Consider the following 18,315-nt stretch of genomic DNA (forward strand, 5'->3'; position numbering starts at 1 on the left):
GAAACAAATCACTTATTTTTGTAACTACACCTCTACCTCGATATAACACTGTCCTCGGGAGCCAAAAAAATCTTAAAGCATTATAGGTGAAATCGCATTATATTGAACTTGCTTTGATCCACCGGAGTGTGCAGCCCTGCCCCCCTGGAGGGCTGCTTTACTGCATTATATCTGAATTCGTGTTATATCAGGTCGCATTATATCCAGGTAGAGGTGTATTTGAAAAGGAAACATTGTAAATTGAATTTGCTGTAAATTTAGTTCAGATTCTGCCCAATCGTACATCTGAATTTTGAAAGAGCAGAATTTGTCCCATCATTTTAAACCTGGGTAGTAGTGCCTTTTGAAGCACTAGACTATTAAATGCATGTGCCTTGTGTATTGTTTGGGGGCTGGCTGGAATCCAGGAAGTTTGGGCTGGACATTTTATGTGCTAATTATTTAGCTATACTATGTTTATTGTGATAACCTCCCAGTATTGCTGATTCTTATGCTTTCCTGCTGTCAGTATTATACTTTTGTTACCCAAAGGAACACCATAGAATGTATAAGCAGTGTAAATCTGTCACTTTGGGAATTTACATTATGCCTGTGTGCTTTGTTTAGAGAGGAAAAAATGAAAAGTCTGGGTGGAGATTTTATCATCACCTCATTGGCTTTCTACACACCAGAGATTAAAAACATTTAGAGTTCAGTAGTGTGGAAGGTCAGGAAGGAAAACAAAATAATAGCCCAGACAGAGGTGGAGTGGAGAAATCCTGGATAAATCAGCCAGGAATATAATCAGCCTTGTATAAGTGTTTGGTAAGGGCTCTTTGATGGGCTGGTAATCCATCCAAGAGGGAAATTAAACATCCTGTTGCTCCTTTAATGACATTAATGAACAATTCAAAAGAGGTCTGCAGTACACACCTGTTTCTCATATGACTCTACCATATCTGAGCAGGATGATCTCAGATAAAAAATAGGAATGACAGAAGACTGATATCAGCTCCCCTGTTTCTCAGGATATTGCGTCATCTTTTCTACTGGCACTGAACTGACATTGCACTATTTATACCAAAGCTCAGATGGCTCTCATCAGATGACCAATTGCCCCAAGTCTTTGAAAGGTAATTGCCCAGGTAGTGCAAGGCATTTGAGTGTGGGAGACAGGAAGAAAGAGTATAGGGTGGAGGAATTAATAGAAGCTGGGTTCTCACTTTTTCCTTTTATCCTTGGAATAAATTTCAGTCTGATCTCACAAAGTGGACAGGCCCCAAACCATCTCTGGGCTAGCTGAGTAAACATTTCTTATGGATGAGTGTGAGTACTGACTTCCATTGAAAGGAAACTCATTGACGGGCAGGCTCCACAGCAAAGCAGGAGGTCTGTGTTTGGGAACAACCTCTGGAGTGTTTGGCAAAGTGGAGGTCACATGGCTTGAAGATGTCACACTCTCAAGCCTTGTCTACAATATTGCTATAACCAAATCGAGGGACCTGGTCACAGCCTGTTTTAATGTTGTACTGTTAAAGGGACATGGCTCTGTAGTAACCTCCTACAATTTTTAATCATGTTGTAACCAGATTGGCAGTAGTGTTGTTGCTGGAAACACAGGAGAATGGAGTTTGCCCATTCGGGGAATATGAGGATTGGTTTAGGTTAGTTTACTCACTTTATTTTTTTAAACTACTGGCAATTAGGGGAGAAATATGTTGTAACCAAGTTCCCTGATTCCTTTATAGGTAATAACGTAGATAGGGCCTTGGTAGCTTCAGAAGAAGGTCATTGCACTCTGTTTTGTATAAGGAAGGCCTAGAGTAAAACCAAACTCAGATGCCAAGCATGAGTAAAGTCTATGTCCCATTTCACTGGGTTCTTTCACTGTTTAAAGCCTCTCATTTGAACCCTGCCTTTGGGATTAATCTGGCAAATGCTGAGTGGGAACACACATCTCACAGGATAGCTCACTATCTTCCAGGACTGAATCCTTAAAAGGAGACAGCATTGCAAATATTAATGTACTGGCAAAAGTTTAAACATCCTGTATGAAATCTAGTATTTCAATTTATCTTACTAAACATAAGGCAGCCCTTTGGAAAGTCTGGCTCTTACCTATCAACAGATTAGTATAATCTAAAATGATTTTGAAGGGAAGAATTACAGTGCACAACTATGCAATTTTGAAATTCAGAATCAAATTCACCTTCACTCAGTAAAACACTGATTATTATTTTAATGGCATGTCTTGCAAAGGCTGCATTAATTGAGTGTCTATAGAAGTGCACATGCATGATGAAATCTCCATGTTTTTATAATATACATTTTAAGGAAATGTAGTGCTCTTAAACATTACTGAACTATTGAATTCCTCTCTTTGTTGACCACACAGGCAGCCAAATTCAAGGACACTCATATTAGCAGTGCATATTTCCCCAATCTGTCTCACCAAAGTACCTTAAATTAAATTAAGATTAGTCTTTAATTAAAGATTGTCATGTGATGAAATCTCCAAGAATACCTCCAACTAAAATCGGCAATCTATGAGATAATATAGAGTCTGCACAAGGCCACTTTGGGAGGAAGTCTGCAGTCAAAGGAGACAAAGGAAAAATCAGCAGGGGAGCCCATCATGGGATATTTAACATCAAGACTGGATGAGAAATACAGAGAAATGTCAGACTGTTATATGGATTTTGGATAAAATATTATAATTTGGTAAGGGTTTTTTTGTGTGTGTGTGTGTGTGTGTGCGTGCGTGCATGATGGGGAGACTTAATGATCACTCTGGGTAGAGTTCAGATACAGTTGGACAGGCATTTCTGCTTAAAACACTTGTACTTACAAAGAGTAGAAAGGGTTGATCCTGTGGTTAAGGAACAGAAGTTGCTATCAAAGATCTGGCATCAATTCCTGTCCCTGCCACAGATGTCCTGTGGAATCGTGGGCATTTCATTTAACTTCTCTTAGCTGCTGCTTCTATCAAATGAGGATAGTGCTTCTTACCTAGCTCACAAGGGTGTTGCAAGACTTCTTTGTTTATAAAAAGCTAAGATATCATTGAATGGAAGTTGTTACACAAGTGCAAAGTATTTTTACTAGACAAGGTTCCTTAAGGCACAGCTTTGCCTGCTCTCTATTGAGTCAGATTCATTATTGTGATTAGAAATGGGTGAATAATCTGCAAAGAATAAATTACTCCACAAATTTATTGGAGGGTTTTTCAGCTCTGGAAATTTCATAGCAGATTTTGAATTTGTCATATGACTGTATTTCACACATTTTTTTTGAGAATACTTTACCTTTCTGAATTGTTTGTGAACAGCATTGCATATACTTGATATAGTATGGTAAAGTTTGATCTGTTGTGGTTACTCAGATAAGTTGCATTGCATCTAGTCAGATTCTGGCATCAGTTACTCAAGATACATACTGTTGTAACTCTGCATTTGCATAGCTATAAATAGACTGAAATTTTGCCCATTGTTTCTGTTCACTGACCAAACCCAGGCCCAGATATTGCTGGTGAGAAAACTGAATCTGAATCCTTCCCATGCTGCCAGAGCCAAATGCTACATTAGGGCACAAATAAGGCTCTGCCATCCCTGTCTATTCTGGACTGCTCTTTGCCTGTCCTCTGTGTTAAGTCCCTTTGAGATCCAGTGATTAGCCAATGTTTGGGGTCTTGTGTTTGTTTCTATAAGAAAGAGAAAATAGAAGATGGAATTGGATATTTATTTGATGCAAACCTTTTTATTTACAAAGAATGTTGATGGCTTAACACAGACACTGGTGTGAAACAAGGATGCATTCCTCTTCCAAACCTTTTACCATTGACCTCATTATGAGAGAAAGCCTATATCAATGCAAAACAGACATTGCATGGGTCAACAACAGGACACTAGAAGATTAAATTTTGCTGACAACACAGCTTTTCTGAGTGACTGTTCAGCCAACCTGCAAGTCAAGATTGAAAGTATCACAAAAGAAAGAGTTAATAGCTATGAAAAATAAATACATCTGAGAACCCCACCAGCTCTGAACTCAGGCATTGTTAGAAGGCAAAGGAATCCCGGGGTAGTCAATTCTCATATCTTGGCAGCAGCACTGAAGACTAGGGGGATGTCCAGAAGGAAATAATGTCCTGAATTGACAAGGTGGCAGTTGGTTTCATTAGCTTAAACAAGACTCAGTCACTGAAAATCTACAGTTTAAAGACCAAACTCTCACTCTTTAACTTAAATGTTATTTCCACCTTAATATAGGAATGTGAAAGCTGGAAATCTACCAAAGGTATAGACGCATGTCTAACTGTCTTTGGAAGAAAAAATGCCTCAGGAGAATACTAGATACATAACAAATGCCAAGATTCCCTAGAAAGTTCAACAGCTTATCTCCAAAGTTATCCAGAAAAGAGAATGGAAATATGTAGATGCATAGGTGCTAGAACTGGGGGTGCTGCTGTGCCCCCTGTCTGAAGTGGTTTCCATTATATACAGGGTTTACAGTCTCAGCACCCTATTATATAAATTGTCCCAGCACCCCTGGTGGGATGTGTTAAGAATGAACGCGCATGCCCTTCGGGCAGGGACCATCTCCCGCTTTGTCTGTACAGTGTCTAGCACAAGGGAGTCCCGTTCTTGGCTGCTCTTAGGCACTGCCATACTAAATATGTTCAATAACAATAAATGTTTGCCACGGCAGGGAGGTCGGGGGCAGCTGGAGGAGACAATACCCGTAAGTGCAAACATGAAACTCTTGGTTTGTAAATACACTTATGCCTGAAATTCACTTTCCTTCATGTTTGCACCACTAAAATCAATCCCTGTTTGCAGAAAGCCAGCACAAAAGGCCTGGGAATGTTTATGGGAATTTGTACTGGCCATCGCTAACAATCCATGATTAACCACTTCTGTAAGCGGGGGTTTGTCAGGACTTGTCATTGTCACCCTTGTTTTACCCTTGGATTAGGTGCCAGCAGCCTCTACTTCACAGGAGAAGCTGTGTTAAACAAGCCTGCCTTTCTCTTCCTTCCCCTCCTCTCGGGATCGTTATCTGCAAGCAAGATTCTGGGTAATGCTGAATTTCTTTTCTCTCTTTGCGGTGGGTTGGGGCTGGGAGCGTTAATTAATGGGTTGGCTGGGGCCAACCTGGGCCCATCTTTCCCCGCATCCCACGCTCAGCGGTCACTGTATGCCACTTGCTTTGAAGCGGCAGCAGCGTGCAAAGCCCAGCGTGTGTGTTGCTGTAGGCGGACTCCCCGTGGAAGCGAGTGACCCGCCCCCAGCCTACCCGTGTCTTATTTAACTAGATCCCCGACTAGCAGGGTTTGGGGAGGGGGGCGGTGTGGATGTCCCCTCTGGCGGAGCTCCCCGCAATCCTCCTCTGCTCACCCGCCCGCCGCCGGGGTTTGCTGTCCCTGCTTGCTGCTAAACCTCGCTCCGGAGCCCCGAGCCGGCACTGGAGGGGGAGGCAAATCACACCCACAAAGGCAGCAGCACAGAGCTCACTCTCTCTCCCCCCGCTTCTCTGTGCAGCTCAGACATGGGGCCGATCGCCTGCTGCAGCGCTTTGCTAGCCACCTTGCTGCCCTTTGTTACCCGCGGATTTGCTGACACCGCCAGGTTAGTAGAACAGGACCAGCCCAGTGCACTGCTCTCCTCTCCATTGCACGGGGGCCAGGCAGAGGAGGGTGAAATTAGGGGGTGGTCTGTCTGTCTGTCTCTCCCAGCGAAGGAGCGCTCAGACCCCAGGCGAGAGCTGGGCAAGCTCTCTGCTATGACTAGCGCAGAAGTTGTGCGAACCGTCCATGCGCCGAGTGTCCGTCCTTTGTTTCTGCTGGCCAGCGATCAGGGAACGGGCGCGGTACAGATGTGTTGGTTAGTCTCAGCGGGTTGCTGAACGCTTCCTGGGACATATTTCACCCTGTGGGTTGTCCCGTCCGACAGCTGTTTGCTTTGGTTGTCTCTTCGACGGTTCGCTGTCGAGGATGTGTGATTGGGCACCCCAGGATTTCTGCTCTGATGGGTGAGTGAATCTCTTAATTTTAGGAGGAGGGACATCGGAGATACCAAGGTGGCGATAGAAACACTTTCCCTATGAACATTTGCCCAGACACCTGTCCACTTCTCTTGGTGAGAGTTTTGCTTTCTGCAACCATTCATGAGAACAAGAAATGATCTTGTTCTAATGATCACAGAAAACCAATACAAAGGGCTGGTGATTTTTTTATTAAATGAATATTTGCAATTTTTTCTTCAGTATTTTCCCAGTTCTACTCAAATGTATGTTAATTTAAGTTTTCCCCCTGTTCCTCTACATGATGATGCAATTTAACATCATCTATGTTGGGGATGTATTATATAATGTGTGTATTGCTATGTATGTGTTAATGCATGTGCATACGTACATAAATTTGTAATGTACCACTCTCATGATACCTAGGTATAAGTGTAAAACATATATTATGTGAATTGCAGTTAGAGAGAGACCCAAGCTGAACATTTCAGAATCAGATTCCTAAAACTGCAAAGTTTTGGAGCATTTGGATCTAGAGGTTTAGGTTGATCCATTACAAAGTTGGGGGGGGGGGGCGAAATGTGGATTCTAGTTAGGAATTTGCAGCTTCATGGGTAGCCAGACCTGGAGTTTTGTTTCAAGCCTATCACTAACTTTAATGTGTATTATTCAATTCAGGTTTGAACACCTGCTTTTGCTTTTTCCTTCTTTAACTGGTTTCTTATCAGTGGCTGTTGCAGCAACTTATTCTGGAGGGCAATGATCCTCTTGAACTTTGATTGGGTGCAAGCAGCTGTTTGCGGTGTTCAGCTTTTCCTATTTATGCTGTTTCTGCCTGAGTGGAGAGGTTCTTGTATGGTACTTTGACTGACAAAGATTTAATAGACTTTCCATAGGCATCTATATCTTCATGTGTTTTCCCACAGAGCTTTGGATGAATCAAACCTTTTCCAGTAAGTAGGTGCAGATAGATGTGCAGTATGTTAAATTAAGAACTGTTTGTTGGTACAGCTCTGATTTTATAAAGCTGAGTATAACTAGGTTCACCAGATAGCAAGTGTGAAAAATCGGGATGGGGGTAAGGGGGAATAGGCACCTATATAAGAAAAAGCCCCAAATATCAGGACTGTCCCTATAAAATCAGGACATCTGGTCACCCTAAGTATAATACTACTGAAGAGACAAATTGTTAAGACTTTCCCCCCCTATTTTACAGACTATAGACTAAACTTTCCCTGGAGCAACTCCACTGAAGTCAATGGGGTTACAGTGGGGATGGCTCTGGCTCTAACTTAAAAAACTCGAGGAGCTATAGATGAATACAAAGAAGGTAAGCAAAATACAGAAGGCTATAAATTGCCCTTCTCTTAAAATTGCTTGTAGAAATAGACACTCTTAATAACCATATGTTAAAGTTTTTAAACATTTGTATCCCACAAGGAGAACATCGAGGTAAGATCCAACATATAATTTTAAGAGGGAATTAAAGTTATTCAGTATCAGACAAACTTCTCCAGGGCTTCACATTCAGAGTTAAGCAAGAAGCCATAAAGACCACAATAAAATAGTAATTATTAAAAAGGAGCATTCATAGGAATTAGATGACGTTTTCAAGATGTTTAGCCTTAGGGTCATGAACTGGTATGTTTCTTCTCAGCAAGGTGAAGTGTGCTGTTCCAGCATGTTCAGAACTGTCAAGTGCTCAGTTTTTCAGGAACCGCTCAGGGACTCAAGTTTATGAACTCCAGAGCTGCTCATATAGAAAAAACACATTTTGCAGTTCAAGCAGGGCATCCGTAACAAGCATTATGTTCGTGTTAGTTATTTCTTGAGGTTTTATGCATTTGTGTTTCGAGCTTTTTCACAGGCCTGAAATTGCAGAATGAAGGCATTTCAACAGAAAATGTGTCTTTGATTTTTAGTTGAACCAGTGATGTGTTGTATTAAAACCTCAATTATATAACATTAAACCGGGAAATTTGAAGGCTGATGCTTGCTCAATGTCCATGCATAGGTATGACAAGACAGATTGGTGGTGGTTCCCAGTGGGTTTTGGCCAAGATCAGAGTTGCATCTTGGTCTAATTAAAACAGACTTTAAACATCTGTATGGAAGGGTTAAACAGCATGTTAAATAGATTTTGTAGAGAATACTAAATTAAAGGGACTCAAATACCAAGTGTCCTATAGAGTTTTTAGAAATATGGACAGGAAATAGCAAAATTAGAATCAGCTTTGAAAAACTGAAGTTAATACTAATCAGTCACTGAAAAGGCAGTCCTGGAAAGAAGTGATAACAAAAGGAAACATACAGGTCGTAAACTGTTAAGAAACAAGCTTTCAGAAAGTTAAGAAAGACGAAAAGAAAAGATCGATAAGATTTTTGTGGTGTGGTCAGAGGCATCATATTGTGGAGCAGATGAAAATGGTTCTTTTCTTTAAAGTTCAGGTTATTCCACGTATTAGGGATGAAATACTGGTAAAACTTCCATTGATTTAATTGGGGCCAGGATTTCACCCTAGGCCCTAGTCCTGCAGTACTAACTCAGGAAAAAACTCCCATTGATTTAGACAGGAATGTTGTCAGCAAAAGAACAGTAGGATCAATCCATTCGAATACTGTGTTCAGTTCTAGGTCTTTCATTACCAGAAATATATATTTGAATTGGAAACAATTCAGAGAATAGTGACAAAATGGCAACATGCTGAAAAGAATGGCTAGACATTAGGGAGAGACTTAAAAGAACTAGATTTGTATAAAGTGATTAGAGGGAGATGGGCATGAAAACAGTCTACAGTTATTTAAAGGGTAAACAAAACAGGGCTGCAGTTGTGCCTTTGAGGCAGAACCATGCTGTAAAGAGAGGTTTTTTGGAGGAGAGAGGGGCAAGGAGGAGGAGGAGGAAGGGCATGATGGAAACCTTAGGCAAATTCTTGCTGACTCAGCCAGAATTCTTTCTGGGGTTCTGAAGGAACTCTCGCTGAAGCTTCATCATGTTTCATAACCAGAGTTGGCTAGGGCAAAGTTGGGAATTTCATAGATTAGGGTTGAAAGAGACCTCAGGAGGTCATCCAGTTCAACCCCTTGCTCAAAGCAGGACCAACCCCAACTAAATCAAATGATAACAGAAGATAAATGTCAGGGATTTTTGCAGATTTGTTAGTTTTTCAAGAGAGGTCATAACTCAGTGTAAAACAAACACGCTTCAAATGACACAGTGCTTAAGTGTATGTATACAGCACATACCATAAAGCATACCTATTATTTATGGGTGTATCTATCACAAGTTAGCAACATAGTGTGGGGTAAGAAGAGAGAACTTTTTTTTACCCCCCCTCATATCTTTAACACTGATTGGGTCACTTCCTCAGTTACTCCTGGAGGAATTCCGCACCAAAAAATTAAATTTCTGCATACAATATTTTAAAATTGTGCACATTTTATTTGCCAAAATAACAATATAATCACACCAGGTTCAATTATTTTGGTAATTTATTTCAAAATACTTGTCAGCAATTATGTCTGTAACAATATAGACAACAAAAAAGATCCAGGAAATGTTTGGGTTTTTTTTTGTCAAATAGATTCCTTGCTAGTCATATTAATACAGAATTCTGAGTAATACATCTAAACTATAATACAGAAACATATTTCCCGCACCCCTCTGAAGCAGTGCAAAGGCTTGGCTGAGTCGAGGTAATGGAGGAGCTGAGGGAAAGAGAAGGAATTGCCTGGAAGGAGCCTTGGTGTGAACTTGGAGGGTTGTTGGATGTGGGCAGGAGAAGTATGGAACAGGGTTTTTGGTTTGGGGTTTGTTTTTATTTTTGGAAAGGGAGGGATTGTTAGGGATCCTCCACCATGCAGACCCTGGCTGTCCCTTAGCCTCTTTCATTCAGTCAGGCACATTTTCCCCTGTTCCCATGTGTCCCTGCACCCCCCCTTCCTATCCCAAAGTGGCCTACATCCGTACTCAGCCATCCCACCTCTCACCAACCTCATGTGACCCTGCACCCCCACTCCAATTCAGCTCCTGCCCCAGTCTGTGACATACAGCCCCAAGCAGCCCCATGTGTCCAATGCTGTCCACACACGCCCCAATATCTCATTCCTCCTGGGCAGGGCACTGTGAGGAAGGCAGCTTCTCTTCCCTGTGCACAGTTGAGGCTGGCCTGGGAGCAACTGCTCTGTTCTGGCAACGCAGTGGCCCTGATGAGCAAAAGGCATAACTGCAGCAACTTTCCTGCAGAATGTATTTTTTTTGCGGGCGGGGGGAATAATTCTGCCCCAGCACATGAATTCTACAGGTGTGCAGTGGTGCAGAACTCCCCCAGGACTACTCCGTGCACTGTGCTACCTATAGATTCAGTTTTTTTGTTAAAGAAAGGGAAAGGCAAAACTGTTTTGAATGAGAAAAATCAAACAGCCCCAAATTCAGAGGCTAGGAATAATGAACTGATTATTGGAATGACATTAGAAACTTTAACATGCATTTGTAAAGTTAATGGTGTCAGCCAGCCACCGGTGGCACTGTAACACTAACAGACCCCTGTCGTTAGTGGGCGGGATCAAACCTGGGATCTCTGAAGCTTAATGCATGAGCCTCTACGGCATGAGCTAAAAGCTACATGGCCCTTAGAAATTAATGAGTTTGCTTCAGCATTAGCTAAGTGGTCTCAGTGACACTCGAGAGGACAGAACACCACACGCAGGTGGTGTGTGGGTTACAATATCATCTACAGCCATTATGGTAGCAGGCTTCAATGAAACCTGACGTGACCTTCCAAGAACTAAGGATCAGCAAGACATTTCTTTGATCTTGCCTTTTCTAACAAACATATGGAAACAGGTATCTTTATATTTTAAGACACCCCTTGCCAGACAAAAACACTTCACTGCACATGCTTCTTCCTTTGGGGAGAGGAATGAGAGAATAAACACTATGTGAGAGATGAGTCACGTGCGTTAATGCAGGGCTGCCCGGGGGGGGAGGGGCAAGTGGGGCATTTGCCCCAGGCCTCGCAGGGGCCCCCCATGAGAGTTTTTCAGGGGCGCTGGAGCAGGGTCCTTCACTCGCTCTGGGTGCCCCAGAAAACTCTCATGGGGCCTGGGCCACCAGAGCTTCTTCCACTCCGGGTCTTCGGCAGTGGGAATGGAAGGACCCCCCGCCACCAAAGACCCCAGGCACCCTGAATCCTCTGGGCGTCCCTGCATTAATGCACTGCTGAAAGACGCTCAGATACTATAGTGCTGAGCATGTTATAAAAACCTCTATCAAATAGACGTTACAGAGCTCCATCAGACCCCTAAGTCTTTGCCGCAGGGCAAGATACAACACTTTGTTGAGGCTCGCCAATAACTATGAGTTCTTGGATTCCTTCTGATGACCTGTCTCCTGGCTGGCCTGCCTTTGGTGACAGTTCCATTTCAGAAGGCAGTTTTGCAGAGGGAAATATCATTCCCTATCTTTGGAAGTATTCTTTTCCTCTTAATTTATGTGAATGGTTCCTGTGAGGATGACTGCCTTAGAAATCTGTAATGAGTATTGTAACTCCATAGTTGCTCTAATAAAAGTTTTTTATATTACAACTCAATACAAAGTGACAGGCATTAATGACACTATCATCAGGAGATAAAGCTATGACTTTAATATGTATCAGAGGAAGTACAAAAATGCATGAGTCTTATTTTCAGTATAGGACTTGTATGTTCCCACAAATTGCCCTGTATATACCCACACCTTCACCTGGAAATTCCAGCTACTGAACTATCTCTAATGAGGCAACATTTTCTTTGAAGGAGGACAAATATTTGTAGACTTTGTCAAGGAAGTGTATTAAGGAGGGGCTTGGAGAAGGGGATGAATGCATGGGATTTCAGGTCAGGGACTGAGTTATGTGCATAGATGGCTGAATGGCAGAAGACTTTATGGACAAGAGTTGAAGGAGGAAAAACAGATGGGCTGGGGGGAGGTTAATGGGCAGGTGGGGGACCCCAAAAACCATCACTGCATAGTATCCACCTCAGGTTTTATGCAGCACTGATTTTCCATAGGTATTGTAATTTGGTCATTAGCATTGTAGAATTAGTCACCGTGGCCCACTTCTTCATGTGGTGCAAAATGGAATCACCCCATTGACTCCAGTGAAGCTACACTGACTTGTATGAGCTCAGGATCTGGCTCTATTTTCTACTTTGCAATTTTAATAGAAAAGCTGTAAGTTAGTTACAGTTTGAAAACTCCAAACCACCAACTTAGCATCCCTTCAATGAACCCTATTGACTACTTCAGTCACGCAAGTCAGCAACATTAAAAGGTGTGGCGGTGGATAAAATTTGATTGAAAAGTGCAAAGGAGGCAGTGTGATGGTAGATTAAAATGTGTTCCTCTGCTGCAGCTAATGTTATGCTTCGTGCACAGCTCAAGAGGTCACAGGCAGCTGCTGAGTGTGAACCAGCCTGGGGTTTGTCGCTACGGTTCTAAGCTCGAGTGCTGCTATGGCTGGAGAAAGAACAAAGGGCACTGCGAAGGTAACATTAGCAAATAACCATTGACATCTTCATGACTGTGCACTTAGCTTTTAATAATGTGGCTCCTTATGCGCCCACCAGAAGTTATAGGAAGCAGAACAAGTGAGGATTCAATATACTGTAGGAGCATGAAGAAAATAAGTTTTAGAGAGAATCTCTTTAAAAATGCAGAATTGGATAAACTTTTTAAGGCCATAAGGGACCATTAGGATTATCTAGCCTGACCTTCTGCATAACAAAACTGAAAGATAAGAACTGGATAATGCCTGTACCAAGATAGCCATCGAAAATTATAACAAGATCCAAAAAAATCATAAATGCAGACTGTTGTCACTAAAACTATATTTACAGACAGATGCTTTTCATTAAGTGGCAGCCTTTATCTTCAGATTCTCTGGGAAGCAATAGTTTTCACCATCTAAAAAGAGAATAAAATTCAAGCAACAAGTCCATCTGACTAGAACTTATGTTGCCAGCCAGTATTCTGGTCCCTGGGGAGCTGGTTTAATGAAGGATCAATGGCTTTTAAGAGGCTTCCAATCTCTTAAGGGCATACAAATGCAAGGCAGAGGGTAATATGAAATCTCTCCCCAGCTGTATTTAGGCAAAGCACAATGAACTCATAAAATGTTGGAGCAGCTGAGAAATTGACTCCTCCTAAAGTTCATCTGCTGTGCCGATAAACTTAGTGCTGACTATCTGTCGAAGTTTAATAAAGGTTCAGTGTATAATTGGTAAAAACCAGTAGAATGCTGTCTGAAAGGGAGTGATGCCCCAAAGCCTCTTCTCCTTATAACTGTATTAATATGCTTTCCAGATAGCAATGCTAGTGTGTGTGTTTTTTTGTTTTGTTTTTGTTCTGTTTAAGAAAACTTGAGCAAAGGGATTCCTTAATAATTTTGCATTGTTTGTATAACTCTAGTTCTGGTGCTAAAGAATACACAGAGGTAAATAAGGCATTATGCAAAAGTAATTTGGATGAGCAAATGCAGCTAGTCACTTTTTTCACCCAAAAGCATTCACATGACCTCCTATTGGTTCCAGTTTTCACAAGTTCTTGAAATTCTTCACCTGGCAGATTTCTGGTTTGAGTCAACCAGGATGTAAATCTAAACTGTAAATAAAGATGCAGTAGCTCCTCGAGGCAGATGAGGATCCTTTTTTTTAAAAAAAAAATACTGATTTCACAGCGTGCAACTTTTCATTCAGGGTTTGTCAGTTTAGGTACGGTGAAATTCTTCATTATTTGAGATACGAGGTGATTTAAACGCAAAGGATTAATCCATTTTAATAAATGTTTAACAAATTTTTAAAGACCTTAATAAAAGATACCTAAATTCCATTGTGCTAATTCTGGCAAATTCTAAATTGTGGCTTTCCTATGTGCTTTAACTGGTAATACAGGTATACAAGAGAATTGAGACAAGATCCTATAAGCTTTGTGCACTTCTCCAGGGCTCCTAGATGCTATGGTAATGAAAATAACCAACAACAACAACATCCCACTGACTTCAGCAGGAGTTACTTGCATCTATGCATTGCACGATTAGGACTTCAATTTAAAAAAGAAAATGTGTCATACTGGAGAATATCTGCTTTTGTAAAATATTTTAGGGTCTCATGTTCAAGATACAATGCTCTGATTCTCAATTACTAAATACCATTTTATAAGCTCCTCTGGAAAATAAAATAACAGCTCTGTAGCAGGGTAAAAGACTTGTGAAACACCTATTTCCCCAGTGCTTTACAACAGACTTGTGACAAATCAGTTAAGTCCTGAATTACCAAACAAAAAGCCACAACCCCCTGACTACTCATAACCACTGTCCTGAGCAACAGTGCTAATTTAGGCCAATTTTTTCAAACTTGGGTGTCCAAAGTTAGGCATCTAAATCTTATTTAGGCCCTTAAGTAGTCTGGTGCTCAAAACCTCTGGGGAGAAAAAACAAGGTATTTATTTAGGTGTCTAGACAAGAATTTAGGTGCCTAACCTTGAACACACATTTGAAATTCTTGCTCTTACTTTTTATTGCTTTAACAAAAAGGGAGACTGGAGAGATCTAGATCCTGAACAGCAAAAGCTGACATTCTTACAACCCACTTGCTCATGGATACCAAAAATATCAAGATGGCAGTTTTCCAGTTCTGCAATGTTTAGTAGTGCATTGAATGCACTGAAAATTAAGCCACAATGGTTCATGAAATATTAAAGAGTTAAAGTCTGGGTATATTTTAAAGTACTGGTTCAGTAAGTCTTTTGCATGCTGCATAGCACTTACTGATGTTCGTAATCACACTGAATTTCTTGCTCATGTGAGCAGGTTTTGTAAAGAAGTGCCAAGCCCTCAGAACAATTTGGAAGTAGTAGAAAGAAGGGCACCCACCTACTGGCTAATAACATAATGGGTTGTGAATTAAAAAGCTTAAACTCATAAATATGTTCAGGCTTACCAGGTGGAAGAGGTATTGTAATTTATAATCCGCTCTAGTGCGCTTCATGTTTCTTCCAAGCAAAAGATATAAAGCACAACTTAGTAACCACCATGTACAAGCCAGAGGCAAAGTTATAGATGAAGGTGAGGTTAGAATCCAGAGGTGAGCCTAGCAAGTAGGTTGGGGGCATTGAATTAGGTGGGCAATATTTCACCTTGAACAGGACAAAGCAAAGGTTTTTTGGTTTTATTTTTACACCTGCACCCCCACCCAGGGAGAGAGCACTTAGAGCAGGGGTAGGCAACCTCTGGCACATGTGCTGAAGGCGGCACGTGAGCTGATTTTCAGTGGCACTCATACTGCCCGGGTCCTGGCCACGGGTTCGGGGGGCTCGGCATTATAATTTAATTTTAAATGAAGCTTCTTAAACATTTTTAAAAACATTTACTTTACATACAACAATAGTTTAGTTATATATTATAGACTTCTAGAATGAGACCTTCTAAAAAGTTAACATGTATTACTGGCACACGAAACCTTAAATTAGAGTATATAAATGAAGACTCGGCACACCACTTCTGAAAGGTTGCCGACCCCTGACAGAGTATGGACTAGATATGTTCCTGAGTCTCTGATGCCCCCCCCCCACACACACACACACCTGGAAGCTTCTACAAAGTTCCTGGCAGGAGTTAGAGCTATTTGGCCTGACCTTCCTTAGAGTGAGTCAGCCTTGTGTGGAAGACCTTGCTGATGGAAGGAGTAATTATAAATTCCCCCCGCCAGTAAATCTAGCCAAATTGTATGGTATTCTTTTAAAAGAAAAATGTAACTCTCAGCTTGGGATGGAATATACATTACTAAATAGTAATTTAGAATCCAGGCCTAGATTTTTGCTCTTTACATACCAGGATGCACAAGTGTATTTGAAGCTGTCTTGACATCATTAGTTTCTCCAGTATGTTCATACTATATGGGAAGACTTTAAATACTGTGTGCGCTTTACCATTAGATGTTAAACATCTTACTACTATTTACAGAAATATTGTGCTACATGGGCATTGTGCCAGACAGTCACTGCAATTCTCGGGTGGCATGTCGGACCCTGTAATTAGAAAGTGTTCAGACACATCAGGAAAATTACGTAGAGATTGAACTGGCACATAATCTGATTTATTTCCAAGGGAACTGCATGGGGTCTCAATCAATTGGCAGAGAGTCTGACTCTGCTTATTTATAGTAACCTGAAGCTGCTCTAGAATGGCTTAGAAAAGAAGACAATTCAGCAGTATTCTAGAGAGAGAAAGCCTCTCTGGAGAGATTCATAAGCGGAACTTCAGAGTGGGTAGAAAAAGGAAGGAAGAGGCATGGACAAAGGACAATGAGGGGGAATTCAGAGGAAAAGGGAGAAAAGCTCAGACCTTACATTACAACTGAATCTTGGGTTTTAAAATGCTAAATATCTCTAATACAGCACTTATGAACACTAATGATAATGAACGAATATAGATGAGTTTGAGACTTTGAGAGATGCACATTTTAGTTCCAAATTTCTAAGCTTCTATCAGGCTTATATATTTCCATTCACCTGTTCCCCCACAGCAAGTAAACTCTATGACTGGATGAGCAGAAATATGTACTCAGGGGTGAAAGTAACTTAAAGGACTTGTCAGTAGTCCAGAGTCCTGCAGAGGGGGAGGGGCCTCAATTGGAAGAGGCATGGCCTCTATCAGAGAGGGTGGGGCCTTTAAATCCCAGGGATTTTAAATCAGGATTTAAAGGGCTCAGGGATTCATCTGAAGCTAGGGGCTGAGCCCTTTAAATCACCCCCAGAGCTACCAGCTGCAGAGGCAGCTGGGAGCTCTGGGGTTTGGGCAGGGGTGAAAGTAATTTACCTTTCTTACCCATATGGTCCAATCACAAGCAACCCACCTCTCCTACATACTTCATGGATCCTTCCCATTGCATGACATACAGAGAAAATAAAGCTACTATTACTACTACCAGTACTAGCTGTAATAAAACTTTACTATTGGAATTAGCCTGAAAAAGGGAAAACTCACTGTCACATTTTTCTCCATGTCTTCCCTCCTCCTCCAGCCAGGATGCTGACACTAGGCTCCGTGCTTTCTCCCTGCCTGGCACTGAACAGCAGCTGCAGGGGCTTCCCTCTAGCTTGCAGCAGGGAGCAGGGGACTGGCTGAGGGAGGGAGAAGCCTGCCTCCTGCATAAGAACAGTTTAAACTCAGCTGTTCCCTGTGCGGTTCAGTAACATTTCAAAGAGGATCTGCAAGCAGTTTGGACATCACAACCATGATCCTCTGCTGGGGAGGGAATGGGATAGATTTGAACTTGGAAATGGTTCCTGATTTTGATTGTGTTTTTTGTGTATAGGAGATCCCCTCATCCCGGGCAGAAAAGAACTGCTCCTGCCATGGTCACACCCACCTCCCCCTAAACAACAACTGTGAGTGAAATTAACAAGGATGCCAGAAACAGCTTCTGATTCTAGGGGCTGAACTGTGCAGGGAACAGCTGAGTTTAGACTGTTCTTATGCAGGCGGCAGCAGCAGGCATCTCAGCCAGTGTCCCTACTGCAAGTTAGAGCCTAGAGGAGAATCCCTGCTGTAGGGGAGAGTGGGGGAAGGAATGCAGAGTCTTGTCTGCAGCCTGGCTGGAGGAGGGGAAGGGAGGAGATGAGAAACCAATGTGACAGTGAGTTTTCCCCTTCCACCTGCTTTTATTAGCTCTGGATTTAAGCTGTGCAGCCAAATGCTTGTATTTGTTGTGTATATTAGTATTGGAGAGATCCCTTGATCCCCGGGGGCAGACAAGGACTGCCCCTGCCATGGTCAAACACATCCTCCCCACTCCCCCCAGCTACTGTAAGTGAAATTAATAAGGATGCCAGAATCCACTCCTAACCCCCAGGGCTGAACCATTCAGGGAACAGCTGAGTTTAAACTATTCTTATGCAGGGAGCAGGCTTCTCCCCCCCTCAACCAGTCTCCTTTTCTTACCAGTCCTCTGTACCGGCCCATACCAGGTTACTTTTCACCTCTGCATGTACTGTGATCTAGCAGAACCCTGGCAGCTGCCTTAGATTGCAGCTGTATTCTTCCAGTGGCTCCACGCTCTCCTACGGTCAAACTCCATTGTGCAGAGGGACAGGGAAGGTGCTAAAGAGGAAACTGATGCAGCCTCTTACTGATGCAGCCTCATTTTTGGCAGGGGGAAAGAAAGTGAGGGGATTGTTCTGGAGGGGATGAAGGAAGAAAGCTATGAAATTCCTTTCAGTGCATCCAGCACTTTGTAGGCCAATAGCAGCACCATCTCCCCTTCCTTTCCCTTCAG

At 42.1% G+C, this 18,315-nt stretch overlaps 1 protein-coding gene across 1 annotated transcript in view; it reads left to right on the forward strand.

The window, feature by feature from the left end:
* Nucleotides 1–5,526: 5,526 nt before the first annotated feature.
* Nucleotides 5,527–18,315, forward strand: part of EGFL6 (EGF like domain multiple 6) — a 65,664-nt gene continuing 52,875 nt past the window's right edge. The window contains exons 1-2 of the mRNA XM_030551994.1: nt 5,527–5,606; nt 12,419–12,528. Of these exons, the coding sequence (XP_030407854.1) occupies nt 5,527–5,606; nt 12,419–12,528 (190 nt within the window). The remainder of the gene's footprint in view (nt 5,607–12,418; nt 12,529–18,315) is intronic.

The sequence above is a fragment of the Gopherus evgoodei genome, chromosome 1 (genome assembly GCF_007399415.2).
Source record: "Gopherus evgoodei ecotype Sinaloan lineage chromosome 1, rGopEvg1_v1.p, whole genome shotgun sequence".
NCBI lineage: Eukaryota > Metazoa > Chordata > Testudines > Testudinidae > Gopherus > Gopherus evgoodei.